Genomic DNA, 14579 nt, shown 5'->3' with positions numbered 1-14579 from the left:
GCTCGGACCCACGGAAGTCCTATTAGTTTAGACCTTTATCCCAAGAAGAGCAATAATAAAACATTATACAAAAAAGCAAAATAGCCTATGGCTTGTCAGTCAGCGAAATAGTCCTATCTCTGATGTTGCAATGAATCTCAAGATCAGTTATTCGCCATGTATAGCCATGATTTACACAGGAATTTGACCAGGGTAAGATCAAGATTCAAGATTCCTTTATTTGCTATGATAATGGAAACACTGATGGAGACAGGACAGGGTGCAGGACATGACAGGACAGTGCAGAGTTGACAGTGAAATGTAATACAAAGAACAGTGCAAATACAAAATACAACCAATAAAACGAAAGGCAAAAATACAATGCAAATACAAAATACAATTTAACCAATAAAGGGATCTCATAAGATATTCAAATTACCACATACAGTTTTCTCAAATCAGTTTGACTTTGCCAAAATGAATTGCTTCAGGTTTTTCACCTCGGCACAAAGTGACGCCAACTGTTGCTGCAGATGTCCGTCTGGTCTCGTCTCACCTGAGACACTCGAAGGGGAAGTTGAAGCCTCTTTTAGTTCCGTCAGTGTGTTGCAATATGTGCTACTAAATGTGGGTCCTTTCGCTTTGTTCATAAAATCCTTGCCCGTTGTCGTGGAGTCTCTTGTCATTGAAGATGGTTCCTTTAGGGCTTTTATAAGTTTGTATCTCAATTTGTGTGGTAAATGAAACCCTGTAAAAGCACAATTTGTTTCTTTAACAATTGTCCTTGTGTCTTCGGGTATTCCATCCTTCGCCTTTAACTCAGAAGGACTAGATGCAATGTTACATGCCAGTGATTCAGATGAGAGCCCTTTATTTGCACTGTCTAAATGCACAGATTTGGAACCATCCTGCCGGTCGTTAATGTGGGCGCTTTGCGCATGATGATATGTATTATCTGAGTTCAGGTGAGGGCCGGTCTGGTTCACTGGATAAGAGGTGCGTGAATCTTGAAATGTGTTGTCAAACTCACGAGAGGCAATATTTCTAACACTGCACGCCACAACAGCATTTCTGTGGTTTGGTTTGAAAATTGGCACAGCAGGCGAATAACTGGACTCCGAAGCTCCAGCTCCGGGGAAACCCTCCATGTGTCCAGGGGAATGTAATTGGGGGTAGACATCTGGGCCGTTCCCATAGCTGCTGTGACAGGAGTCAACGCTGAGGTAACATGGGGCCCTGGGGAAACATGGAGTGTTGATAAATCTGGAGAAATTAGTAATCTCTTTATCTGGAACGTGCTTTGTCATTCTAATAGGCGCGCAGCCCGACGCATCAAGTGGGAGCATCAGAGGAGACAGGAGAGGGTGGTAATTAGCAGAGGACGGATGGAGAGGATGGTAATTAGCAGAGGACGGATGGAGACAGCCGTGCGCAGAAACGTTTGGGCTTTCAACCGTCTTCTGGGTGCAAGACTCGATTCCAACGGCGCGATATTGTACCAGGCCTGCCGCCGAAAGAGCCGCTTTCAGTTTCTCGTTTTCTCGGAGGAGCTCGACTGCACGTCCCTCTAAATTAATCTCTTCCATTCGCCGACGATGCCTTGACCTTTTTGCGGCCTCGTTATTTCTTTTCCTCTTGGACCAGTAATTGCAGTCCTTCTGGTCCTCCGGTATAAACTCTCTCTTTCTGCGGAGTCTCGAACCCGCTTTGGTGCTCGAATGTAACGCCTGGACAGATTTCGCGTAGTTACGCAAAGGGTCATCATCTGACCCTCGAGAAAGAAACGAGATACTCGTTATGGTCGACATTGGATTTTGTAAAAACGATGAATCTGGGCATCTTTGCGTGTCATTAACGCAGACTTCGTGAATTGGTTTTCCATAAGGTGCGTGCGTAAATCCATCTATTTGTTGTGCACCTGCCATGTCCATGTAGTAACACCTCCGAAGTCCACGTGCGTGCTTTTAAGGGCCACCAGGAGGGCGTCCAAGGATGCTGACACAGAGACACTCCTCCACACTTGAAAAGCCCAAGAAGCAGACCTGAGTTTATACCAAATACCCATTGTTAACGGCAAGTGCGTGGCACTTAATGCGCGTTCCCCGTGCGCGCAGTTAAAAAGACGCTTATACTTGAATGAGTCAAGAATTTGCAAACAGATTATTTTAATTACATATTCCAGGACCAATTATCAAATCAAACTTTATTTGTATAGCGCATTTCATACACAGAGGCAACACAATGCGCAGAGAGGGGGGGGGCATAGGTCCCACCCCTATATATTCCAGAGGGAAGCAAAAATCAATTTCACTCGGGGGCCAGAAAAGTGAGCTATAAAAATGATTCCCTGACCCCTCAACGAGACGATCGAGCAAGCTCCTACCTTTAGCCCGTATCCACGACATATCGGAACGTGTGGCATGCATGTTGGTGGAGGGACTCTGTCCAACTGTTTTATACTAGTGTTGTGCTAATGATATTTACTTAGAAAATGTTATTATTTGTACTTCAATTGCTGTATTGCTTGCAATATTGCTGCCTGTTTACAGGGCACAATGGACACCATCAAGGCAGACTTCACAGTTGAGTCCTGAGGCATCTGACCAGACGATCTCCATCCTGAGAAGTGCTCCTGATGTTGCCATGGAGGACATGCTCCCGTAGACACCCAGGACTCTCACTGAGAAGGCTGCCATTGGCTGAGGTTGGTCGGCCCCAACCAGTACGTCAGAGGTGACCATCGCTCAGAGTGCCAAAAGCTTGCTTTATAATTTGTTTTAGGAGCATGTACAACCAATCCACATCTCACCAAGGACATCAAAAGTGCCAGGATTGGGGCAGCCTGTCGCCCTTTGCCACCATATGCCCTACCATGTTCAAAAGACGTTCCAACCCAGCCATGATCCACAGACAAACTTTATTTACAGATCAAACCAAGAACTGCGAGAAAGCATTTTGACATCGGAGTGAACATTGAGCCCAATGTGCAAAAGAGTGAAAAGGCTGCAATCAAGCACTTCCAAAATGGATGAAGTAGCCTATATGGTGTGAATAAAAAAGGTAAACAGAAACCAATGGAAATTACCATGGTATAATTTATTAAAAAATAAAAGTTAACATGGCAAAGCAGTAGCAAATGTAGAAATAATACCAAACATTTCACAGCACGTTGGGATTCGTTTTGCAATGCATTCAATCATTCATTCATTTCATATAAAAAGTTGCTTCTGATAACTGATGTCAGTATTCAGCTTGTAATGAAGTGGAGCACCAGGTGTTTCAGGACACTGGTGATATCAGCCCAGGTTGGGAGGGGGGCGGGGAGGGAGGGGGGGGGGGGGGGCTAGGGATGCTCTGATCTGGATTTTTGGGCCCGACACCGATTATTTTCACCAGGATCGGCCGCTAAAAAAATAAAATACTAACTACTGGCTGTCTCTGCTTAGAATGGTCTTACCCCTATTACTGTACCGGTATGATCACACTCCTTTGCATAGATTTAGATTAAAGGGGAACGCTGCTGTCATAGCAAGTTTAGCTCAAATGGCGCTTTGTCCTCAATGAAACCGATCCGTAAACACCAACATTTAACCGATCCGTGCAGTAGTAAGCTAGCTCCTTTTTCTTCTGTGCGCGCACCTCCTTTATAATGGAGGTCTATGGGCCTCTGCTAAAAACGATGATAAACATGCATTTTCAAGGCAGGAAGTGCAGGGTGTGATCTTACCGGTGTCATTATGCTGTCATGTGAAATATATCGCATTCTCAAACCTAATATTGAAACAAAAGCTCCATTTGAACCAGAACTATTTCGCCGAACGCACTACACCATACCTTTCACACTGTAAACTCCCGCCGCGGTAAAGCTAGACGATTGTTTACATCCTCCTAGCCATGCCTAACACGTCAACACATGGGGATGGAGATTCATTTCACAAGACAACATTCTACTGAGACCGGTAAGGGGCTTCCTGGCGCTTCCTGCCTTGAAAATGCATGTTTATCATAGTTTTTAGCAGAGGCCCATAGACCTCCATTATAAAGGGGGTGCGCGCACAGAGGAAAAAGGAGCTAGATTACTAGTGCACGGATGGGTTAAATGTTGGTGTACGGATCGGTTTCATTCAGGACAAAGAGACATTTGAGCTAAACTTGCTATGACAGCGGCCTTCCCCTTTAAGGTTGCCCATCATTAAACACTCATTAAAATGAATATGCCCTCCAAATATTATGCCCTCCAAATATTATTCAGTCTATCAGATATATACTTTAATATACCAGACAAATGCCAAGAGACATTTTGAATTTGGTAACCTCAAGAAGAAATCTAGTACAGTAAAATAGTATACAGTAACAATCTTGCCAAAGATTCCCGAGGTCTAAGACTGAACGATTTGGGGAAAATGTGATCTTTCTGACGGATATTGTGATTTGATCACAATCATCATCATCATCACGTCAGTCATTTAGAAGACGCTTTTATCCAAAGTGACTTACAATATTTTCATTTCACTTAGGTAGTCGGTGTACTTCTCACCAGAATAAGTGCATGTCCTTTCTAAAAAGTGACTAAGAGCATAATCTAGTGCTGAAGCCAAAGTGCCGTGATTTGCGATATTGTTTAGTCAAGCTTCAGTTCAATATTCACTGTGTAAAGGATTTAAAATGTGATGGAGCTTCTGGTCGCAGCTATAAAGTAGAAGTTTTGCATGACCTTTATTTTGAAATTCTTTGAAAGAAAGCTACCGGACATAATTTTGTATGGCTAGGTTCACACTGCTGAAGAGCAACTGGTAGCGTGTTTTAAATTTAAACCGCAAAAATGTCCAAACTACAGCTATTCAGAGGGTTTGTTAAAGCGTGATTAGCAGCAGCAGCTTTGGAGCTTTGGCTGTATGAATAAACACCGCATGAAGAAATCTTATCGATCCAGGTAGAAAACTTGCACAATTTCAATGGATGTTGGATATTGTTATTGAACTCGAGATAAAGCTACATTGAACAGGTTCTATATTTATAACGTCATCTGCTGTGGTTAGAGTCACTATTTCATGTTCTGAATTGAATTGACCCATTACTCTCTAGAACATTTAGCTTATAGCTAGTATCCGAGTTTGTACTTTTATCTAAGTCAAGCTAGCCAGATATAATAGACTTAAAACATCGGCTTTTGCGATCAGCCAATATGGCGACCACCGATCGAGTCATTTGCCGTGAAAATCGGACGATTTAAATCGGTGGCCTATCAATCGGAGCGTCCCTAGAGGTAAGGAGGGTAGGCAGGGGGGGGTGGGAGACGGGTAGAGAGGGGGGAGGGAGGGGCTGATTTCGAGGCTTTGTCCTCATTTCTTCTTGGGTTTTGCCTCAAGGGGTAGCCCAATATCCTTACCGCGCAGTTTCAAACCTGAGGATGAGACAGAAGAAAGATTTTAATAATCCACACCAGTGATTACCAAAACTATAGTTATGGTAGCTAAGCTATCAAAGGTAGATATCAGCTGGTTGAAATACAGAGTAGAAGCATGAACTGGTTTGAATGTACAGTACGACCCAGGCTGTTCTCACCGATCGCCCTCTCTATCTTGCCCATGACCTGGTTGTTGGGAATCGCTTTCCCAGACTCATAGTCGGCAATGATCTGAGGCTTCTCGTTGACTTTCTAAAGAAAAGAAAAAGGATTACAAGTTGTCACATGACAGCAACCGCAACCGAGTAGTAGAGAACTAATGTGGACCAGATATTGGCTCATAAGGTATATACTGTGCATGGCAGGCATATGTAGAATTGAATGTATGTAGACAGTAGCCAATATTCTGTGTGGGAATATTTAAGTATCGGTAACTATATGTATGCAGCATTAGTAGTCACTAACAGTGGCAATTGCTTGTTATGGAAGTGGCACTAACTGCAGTAAACCAATAGTCCTATTGCCTGCTACATGGAGAATTTAATATATGGGATTAGCTGTTACTCATGGTGTCTTTATGGGTGTATGTAGGGCGGCTGTAGCTCAGTTGGTAGAGAGGGTCGTTCAGTGATCGAAGGGTCAGTGGTTCGAATCCCAGCTCCGACTGTCCACATGTCGAAGTGTCCTTGAGCAAGATACCTAACCCCAAATTGCTCCCAATGAGCAGGTTAGCACCTTGCATGGCAGCTACCGCCATTGGTGTGTGTGTGAATGGGTGAATGAGAGGCCATTGTAAAGCGCTTTGAGTGCCGCTAAGGTGGAAAAGCGCTATATAAGTGCAGTCCATTTATTTATATGTAGCACTTAGCTAGAATAAACCGCCTGCTACATCCTGGGTATCTCTTGTGTGACGGTAGCTGCACTCACAGTGGCCAGGTCCTTCTGGGTCAGGCCGGTGTTCTGTCTCCCCTGCTGCATGACCTTGCCGACCTCTAGGGAGACCCTCTGGTGGTGCAGCTCCTCCGTTTCACGGTCCAGCTTGGCCGTGTTCTTGGTCACCAGATGCTGCTTGTTCTGCCCCGCAGACCCTGCGGAGACGGGGGAAGGTGCCAGAGGTGTTGGTGCAGCATACTGCCGTTCAGAAATGGACATTTGGTGGACATTTGAATGTGAGGCATGTCCACAGCCTCATTGGTGTCACAGAGAAGCAGCGGTTATAAGGAATGACTGCTTATAGCTGTACAATGTTCTTACATTTCTTAGTCGTCTCGACGTCTTCGCCACGTCTCTGTGCGGCAGAGATGGCCTGGAAAGAGAGAGAGCGATAAAACGATTCAACTAATTTATTGATGGCAATGTTTCCAGGATTCCTATAGGCTCTGTGCACCAGCTCCACTACTTCCTGAAAGTCACTTGGCTTCTTTATTTCCTGTCCAATATGATTGGATTAAGTGATTAATCAGGTGTGCGCTGGGTCCGCCACACACCTGATTAATCACTTAATCCAATCATATAGGACAGGAAATAAAGAAGCCAAGTGACTTTCAGGAAGTAGTGGAGCTGGTGCACAGAGCCTATTGCATTGCTCAAATCTGCACCCTGTTTGAAGGATCTGCCTCTGTCTACATGGCAAGTACACAATAAATATGATATCAAAATAGCACAGCATACATATAGCGTCACATATGGGGCTTACGTAAACAATGTGATATCTAAAGTAAACAATGTGAAATCCATGAGGTCAGGTGACCACCCACATAGTTTGCGGGCTACAGGAGGGGTAAAGCTAGTTGCGATTTCAGTCCACGTCGTTCATCGTTTTACCGGAGAGGGAGGAGAGAGGAGAGGAAATCCCTTGGATATATGAGCAAGCTTGCCTTCAGCCAAACGGGCTGAGCGGTTAGAATGTATTGTTGTTGTTGTTTATTGTTGTTTACCTGCTTGGACTTGGCCTGTGCAGCAGTCGGACCCTTCTTCCTCAAGACTGTCACGGTGTCCCAGTCGCTTTCTGCCATTGATCCAGGGATTATTATTCACTATAAACCCGTATTAATAACACTATGTACAAAAATAAAACTGTCTGGTTTTTCAAAACCGTGGAGCAATGTGAAAGGCTTGTGTTTCTTGCTCTGCCTTTTGACTCGAAAACAACACCCACCCACCCACGCGTTTTTCAAAACTTTATTAATAACGACAAACGACCCGATTAAAGACGACACAGCGACCTCTGCTGGTGGGATAAAGAACATCCCAGAGTAAAATAGGGTTACAAGAATCATCAATGATTACATGGATCTCAACAGGATTTCAAGTATCCATAGTGTGGCCTGTCCAGGGCAATTTAGTCACATAGCTAGGCTAGGTCTTTGAAATCAATTAATTAATTACCTAACTAATTATTAATTAATTAACACTCAGTTACAATATTATGCCAACTGACATACCAGTTCTTATAATTTAAAGGATGTGTGTCAAATGCTCTAGTTATTCACTGGACTCATTCAGCTGTATTGTGTCAAAGATTTAATATAGAACAGGTTTCAATACAGTAGCCATCTTTATTGGATGGAAAACAGTGATTTTCAATGTCAGATGTAGCATATCTACACCTCAACAGCCACTATCAGATAGGCCTAACAAACATAAACATTAAATATGTTTACAGAGAATTAAGAAGTATTAAACAATTTGACATTAAAGGAAAACAAAACAATAACTATAAAACCATTGGCATTAGCTCTCAGTGAATAGTGACTATTACTCCTTTAAATTTCAGTTAGTCAGGTAGAGTACATCAAATATAAATACCAAAGTTTCTGATTTCTTTGGCAGCTTAGTTGATCTCAAGAGTTCAGTCAGGTCACCAGGCACAGGACATCTCGGAGGCAGGTCACCAGGCGCAGGACATCTCGGAGGCAGGTCACCAGGCACAGGACATCTCGGAGGCTGCGTCGCTGTGGCGACGGACGGGGGACCAGCCGTACTCTGACTGGGCGTCGTCTGCCAGGTGCAGCCGGCCCCAGCGAGACCCGTGTCTGGATCCCTGCTTCCCCCCCCAGGTCCGAGGCTTGGGATTCATCTGCAGATATTAAGCCCAGGTAAAAAAAAGCAAAAGTATGAGGCTGTTAAAGAGCTCTTATGTACATGCGCGCATGCGACGTACACAACGTGTCGGTGTACTAGTCTCTCTGTTGCCTGCAGACCCACCTGAACAAAGATGGTGGTGTTCATCTGGAGGTTCTCCACCCTCTCTGACAGCTGACTCAGCCAGTCGAGATGGTCGGCGATCGACTGGTTTAGATCAGCAGTACTCTGAAACAACGAAATAATTCAGTTCACTATACATTCTACTATGTGCATAAATAAAACACAAAGAATGGTTAACACGAATATGGAATAATAATTGTATAATTTGCACAAATATTATTCCACATTCTTGCTTACTGAGGTAATTATTAGGCTTCAGTCATTTGTTTGTTTGTTCATCATAGTGTCCCTCGTCCTCTGGCCCAGACTATAGCTGTGTTCGGAATCGCTCCCTATTCACTATATAGTGCACTATATAGGGCGTCAGCCATTTTGTTTGTAGTGTCTATATAGTCCACTATTTATTACCCACAATTCACCTTGATTTGCAGGGAACAGTGCATGTACCCTACATTTTCTCCGTTCCCTAGGTCGTTCACTACATGGTGAACCCTATATAGGGAATAGGGAGTGAGGGAACGAGGGAGCGATTCCGAACACAACTTATTTCTCTTCATGTTGGGTTGCACAGTTCCATGAAGGATGTGTAAGCAGGCAAGCACAGCGTAGCCTGGCTAGAATGAGCTCCGGGGTGTGACAGGGCCAGCCTATTGCTTTGGTTGCCCTTTGTGTGACAATTTGACATAGTTGTGAACAAACCGCTGACAAGTTGTCCTTCAGTTCGGTAGCAGAGAGGCGAACATGCTCCAGTTTGTCGATTTGCTCCTTCAGGCGGTCGTCCAGCTCCTGCATCATCAGGAGAGCCTCGTCCGGCCTGATTCCTTTACCCGGCATCCTGAGACAGACACACACAACCAGGCAAAGCAACAGTACAAGTTGACCTAACATTTTATTGCTGTATGAGATTATAGCGCGTTGAGCATCTGGAAAGGCATAGGCTGTTTTAGTCCATGAACCAAGACCCAAAAATTGAACCATGGATATCATTTGGGTGGGCAAATTCTAGTTGTGTTTTTTGACTTTCTAGACATCTCTAGTTCATAGTTTGTCATGATAACCACTGGCAGACCGGTAGATTAGTGGTAGATAATACCCCTAGAGCGGTATTATCGGTATTATGGGGCTTGGTGACAACTCAGGGTGCCTAAATCCATCCAATGTGCATTTTTAATATTAATTGATTCACCAGGAATATGATATGCATGTCTCAGAATTGAATGAAAACCACAACATACCCATGAAACAGGTATTTTACTTGTCTAGCAAGAAAAAGGTGTGTTGTTCACACAATTAAAATGAACTAATGAGCTTGTTCCTTTAAGTCACAGAGAATTTGAAGCACAAATGATCAGTCTGTCTGTTAGGATCCTTCCTGAACCCAATAGACTCAGAGAGGCATGAAGGGAAAAGCCAGGAACGGTGTTTATTGTGAGGTGGAGGGTGTGGAGGAGCAGTCATGTTTAGATACTCTGGCTGGTTCCAGCCAGCCTGGTTCTCTTCCTTCTTCCCAATGCAGCGATGTTCCCCATCGAGGCTGGATGACTGACTTGGCCCCGGAGGTCTGGTTCTGCCTGGCCCTTGATCCAGCCTGGAGGCCTAGTTCTCTCACTTCTCCCCCATCCAGCCTGGTTCTCCATGCAGGCTGGATGAGTGACTTAGCCCCGGAGGCATGGATCTCTGCCCACTCCACCATCCAGCCTGGAGGCCTAGTCCTCCCCCTTCTCCTCCATCCGACCTGGAGCCCCAGTTCTCTGGCTTCTCCACCATCCAGGCTGGATGAATGACTGGGCTCTGGTTCTATGCCTGGCCCTTGTTCTCCCCCTTCTCCCAAATCCAGCCTGGAGCCCTGGTTCAGTCTAGAGCCCTGGTTTTTCAGCCCGCTCCTCCAGCCAGTCTGGAGCTGTTTCATGTTCATGGAACACAGACCACAAATAGGGCTAGATGTAAAGAATAGCGCACTACCCCTTTAACGCCCATTATTCGCGTATGGCGCTTATGGTGAAAATAGTGAATGCATTATATTTGCCATGGTTATCATACCAATAAATAATGTGGACATATATATAGCGTATATAAGAATAAGAAACTAGAATTTGCCCACCCATCTGATACCCAAAAGTGGCTGGCTCATGGACTAATTAGCCTATAATCTCGACAGTAGGCCTACACGGCAGAATACAGATTTAGCAATTAGTATAACAGGGTTGCCATGCCCTAATACATTACTCTACTGATCATATTTGAGTCTCAGTCATAGTAGCATTCTGTAGCCTGTCGACAATATAGTCGCCACCAGAAAGTAGCCTAGGATAGGCACGACAGACTAGGCTACTTAGTAATCCAATCTTAAAAACATCATGAAATGTAACAGGCCTGCCTAAAAGTCTGGCTATTCAGTCACATTGATTGGACAAAGACTTGACTTGTTATGCAACTGAGCATAACTTCGAGGGCCAAGGCACGGATTTCGGTTCATTTCCTGAACTACCGAAAACACGGACAAAAGTGTTCCCCAAACAATGGTGCACAAAAGAGTTCAGCCACTTACCTTATGCTTGAAATAACTCTTCCGTCGAAAGTGTCCTGGGTTTTCGTGGACGTTGGAAAAGTGTTTTTGTTCTTTGTGTAGACCAGCCCACTCTGCTAAAAAATGTGAGGAATCCGACACTTATCCTTGACGTCATACAATTAACTTTCCCTGCTTTCTTCAGCCTGTTGGATCAGATCAAACCCTGGTTAACATGACCGTACTTTTCCATTACACACAAAGACAAATTCAGCAGGGACGAAGGGTTTGAAAAAGCACAACTGCTTTATTTATTTAATTTTCTCTCAATAAGCTCTTTTTTTTTTTTTTTTTACAAGGGCAAATAATGCTCACATATCTGAAAGTATAACATCAGGTAGGATGAAGACTGTCGGACCAGTTCCAGGAAGCACTGGTCCTTTAACAAAATGAAATATGAATCGTAAAAATATTATTGAGGAAAAAAAAACGCATCGGGGCGAAATCTTGCTGTGTAGGAAGTTATGAGAGAGCAGACAGAACCCCCAAAACAGCTCTTCAGGTGTGTATAAACAGTCTCAGTGTACACCCTCCATCCAGTCTGCTCAAAACGGACTCCTCTACAGCAAAAAAGGGGCAAAAAACGGGACCACAAAAGCCATCACAACTTCCAATAAGCCAGTCCACCCGGTGACACATCAGTGACCTTTTAAACATTAAATCCTTTTTTATTAATGATACAATATCCAGACCAAGCTTCGTCTCAGGCTCCCCTCCTCAGACCAGATCTGAACACAACTGTACAGGAAAGTAGGAACGCGATGCATGAACATACAGAATACCAGAGAAACACGGCCCATAAAGATGACAAGGAACATTTCGTAGTGGCATGAAGCATTATCATAAGAAGCTGTAACATTAATAACCAGTTATGATGATATTGGCATAGTGAGTTTCAAAACGTGTCCATGTGACCATTAAAAAAAAGTAATCACTGATGATGCCAAGTTCACATTATTCCAACAATAACAGAAACACTAATATTCCTTCTTCAGCGTCTTTAGCAACTGTAGCATTCACAAAATAAGTCTAAGTCAAGAGAGCATGTCAAATCAAGCAATTCTAAACCCCCTCTGTTGCCGTGAAACCATAACATAAAAATAGCTATTTGGACCCTGATTGATTATAGTTGGGCTGCGTAATTGCGCAACCTCAAGAAACCCAGACATGGAGCAGAATATTCTGAGGGAGGTTCTCTACCCGTTCCTTCACACACATGCCTTTCTAGTTGTATTAAAATAGAGGGCAGGAGAACTATGAAGTACTTTATGTGAGCAAAACAAGCTAAAGCGCTCTGAGGGATAGAAAAATCACCTGACATATTCAGCAGTCAGACATTTTAACTTATTAACACCAAAAAAAATGAAGCCATAAGAACAAAGCAACATTTCAACTGTTGATTTTACAGTAACTGTGAATTAAATTCGTCCTCCCCTGTTCGCTTCCAGCTCTGCTTCCAAAATGACAGAATAGGCCCAAATGATTCCAGCTATGTTGACCAAAAACCACACACTGCGCACGTCACTGACTTCTGGAACATTCTTCTTTTATACAAGTGTCTCTGAGGGCCCTGTGGAGGCCCTGCGCTTCATTTACACACACACACACACACGCACGCACACACGCACACACGCACACACGCACACACGCACACACGCACACTGCATCAACGCTAGTGAAGCTTCTATGAGGCAACATGATTTTTGTTAAAATTGTCTTTTGCTTCCGTTTACGAAGTACATCAAGGATAGAGAGATACAGAGAGCGACAGAACTGAAAAGCAAAAAAAGAAAAAAAGACATTATCTACTTGATAGAAGCAGTTTTTGTCCCAGTTCAGGAGCTGAGTGAGACGCACCGCAGGTCTGTCAGAGTGACCCACGGTGGATCACATCTTCCACGTTTACACATAATGACGTCCTCAAATAAGTGTTTGAAGGATTTTTTTTATTGAATAAAAGGAGTCCTTTAATAATAGAGCAAATAGGCAATGATTATTTAAAAAGAAAAAAAAAAAAGATTAAAACTCCACTGTTACCAGCAAAAAGGAGGAAAAAACAGACAAAAAAAGTGCCACTCTGCATTTCTTTAAAAAAGGCTTTTTCCAGATTTCTCTTTCTTGTGATGTGTAGAGCGTCTGCCTGGTCTTTAGGGGGGTTAAGCACAGTTTGGCAAATGGACCAATGACTATGCAGCAGCTGGCCGCTTCCTGTTCTTCCCACACAGACCGTGTGCATTTAATTGATCTTCTTTTTTTTGTCTCTATACCATTATTCTCTCAGAAAAAAAGGACATTAATATTAATAAATAAAGAGAACCTTGAAGAGTCTGCTTAGAAGAGTGTTCCAAACTATGGTGTCTATGTATATATATATATATATGTATATATTTATATATCTCTATACGTGGTGTTTAAGAACGATAGTAAGTGTCCGGTTCTGCCAGTTCGGGGGGTAGGTACAGTGTGCCTGTGTCAGCTCGTCTGCCCCTCTGCTGGGGTGTGGATGTGGGGGCGGGGGGGCGGAGGGGCAGTAGAAGGCTCAGGGGCGGGGCAGCTGTGTCTTCTGCTGACAGGCTGGGTGTGTGGGTGGAGGTCAGAGGAGATTTAAGGTCCGTTGCTATGCCTTGCCCTCCGTTGCTATGCCTTGCCCTCCTCCACTTTGACCGCTGGGGGTTTGATGGCGCCGGTTCGCGCTGCTTTGCTCTGCACGCCGGGGGGGAGGGGCTCCTGGAGTTTGCTGGTCACGCCCCCTGGCGGCGCCTTGGCCTCGCCCACCGCCTGGCGCACATCCCTCAGGGCTTTACTCTGGAACACACACGCACACACACGCGCACACAACACAACACACACACAATCAGCCTTGAAATATTTCACTACATGTCTAATGTATCTATAATATACAAAATTTTCACTTTTTGAATTAAATTATGGAAAATAATGAACTTTACACAATATTCTGAGATGCACCTGCATTTCTCCAAAACCAATACAATAAAAATACATGTATACTCTCATACAGTACGGTAAAAATGATATTTAAAACCATCTAAACTAAAAATATCACAACTACTCATGTCTGATAACTACAACAAATCTATCTACCACAAAAACACACGGATACATCCACACATGCACGAGCCTACCATCCTGATACATCCACACATGCACGAGCCTACCATCCCGATACATCCACACATGCATGAGCCTACCATCCTGATACACCCACACATGCACCAGCCTACCATCCTGATACACCCACACATGCACGAGCCTACTACCATCCCGATCACACACAGATACATCCACACATGCACGACCCTACCATCCCGATCAACCAGGCCCATTCACCGATCCACCCACCCAGCCAGCCACCCACACACACCCACACACAATTTAATCGGCTCGAATCAGGAAAACAAA

General features: G+C 44.0%; 3 protein-coding genes across 6 annotated transcripts in view; all 3 read right to left on the bottom strand.

Moving 5' to 3' along the window:
* Positions 1–3056: 3056 nt before the first annotated feature.
* On the bottom strand, positions 3057–7527 carry LOC311312015 (endothelial differentiation-related factor 1). Its single transcript, XM_084441854.1, has 5 exons — positions 7324–7527; positions 6641–6692; positions 6314–6474; positions 5545–5638; positions 3057–5383 (listed from the first exon to the last, which is right to left on the bottom strand). Exons 1-5 carry the CDS (start codon positions 7399–7401, stop codon positions 5322–5324), a joined length of 447 nt encoding a protein of 148 aa, XP_084297980.1. The 5' UTR covers positions 7402–7527; the 3' UTR covers positions 3057–5321.
* Positions 7528–8306: 779 nt separating this feature from the next.
* On the bottom strand, positions 8307–11204 carry LOC311312629 (uncharacterized protein; the record flags this gene model as incomplete). The annotated part of the gene is made up of 4 exons (XM_084442592.1): positions 11142–11204; positions 9293–9428; positions 8594–8698; positions 8307–8465 (listed from the first exon to the last, which is right to left on the bottom strand). The coding sequence occupies exons 2-4, from the start codon at positions 9425–9427 to the stop codon at positions 8307–8309; spliced, it is 399 nt and encodes a 132-aa protein (XP_084298718.1). The 5' UTR covers position 9428; positions 11142–11204.
* A 2588-nt stretch (positions 11205–13792) lies between these two features.
* Positions 13793–14579, bottom strand: part of prrc2b (proline-rich coiled-coil 2B) — a 30632-nt gene continuing 29845 nt past the window's right edge. For all 4 annotated transcript variants that reach the window (XM_084442168.1, XM_084442170.1, XM_084442169.1 and 1 more), the window contains exon 33: positions 13793–13964. The gene's annotated coding sequence lies outside the window, so the exon portion shown is untranslated. The remainder of the gene's footprint in view (positions 13965–14579) is intronic.

The sequence above is a fragment of the Borostomias antarcticus genome (genome assembly GCF_949987555.1).
Source record: "Borostomias antarcticus genome assembly, chromosome: 8".
Lineage (NCBI taxonomy): Eukaryota > Metazoa > Chordata > Actinopteri > Stomiiformes > Stomiidae > Borostomias > Borostomias antarcticus.
Note: the sequence above shows the minus strand (reverse complement) of the source record. Positions and strands in the feature narration are given on the sequence as shown.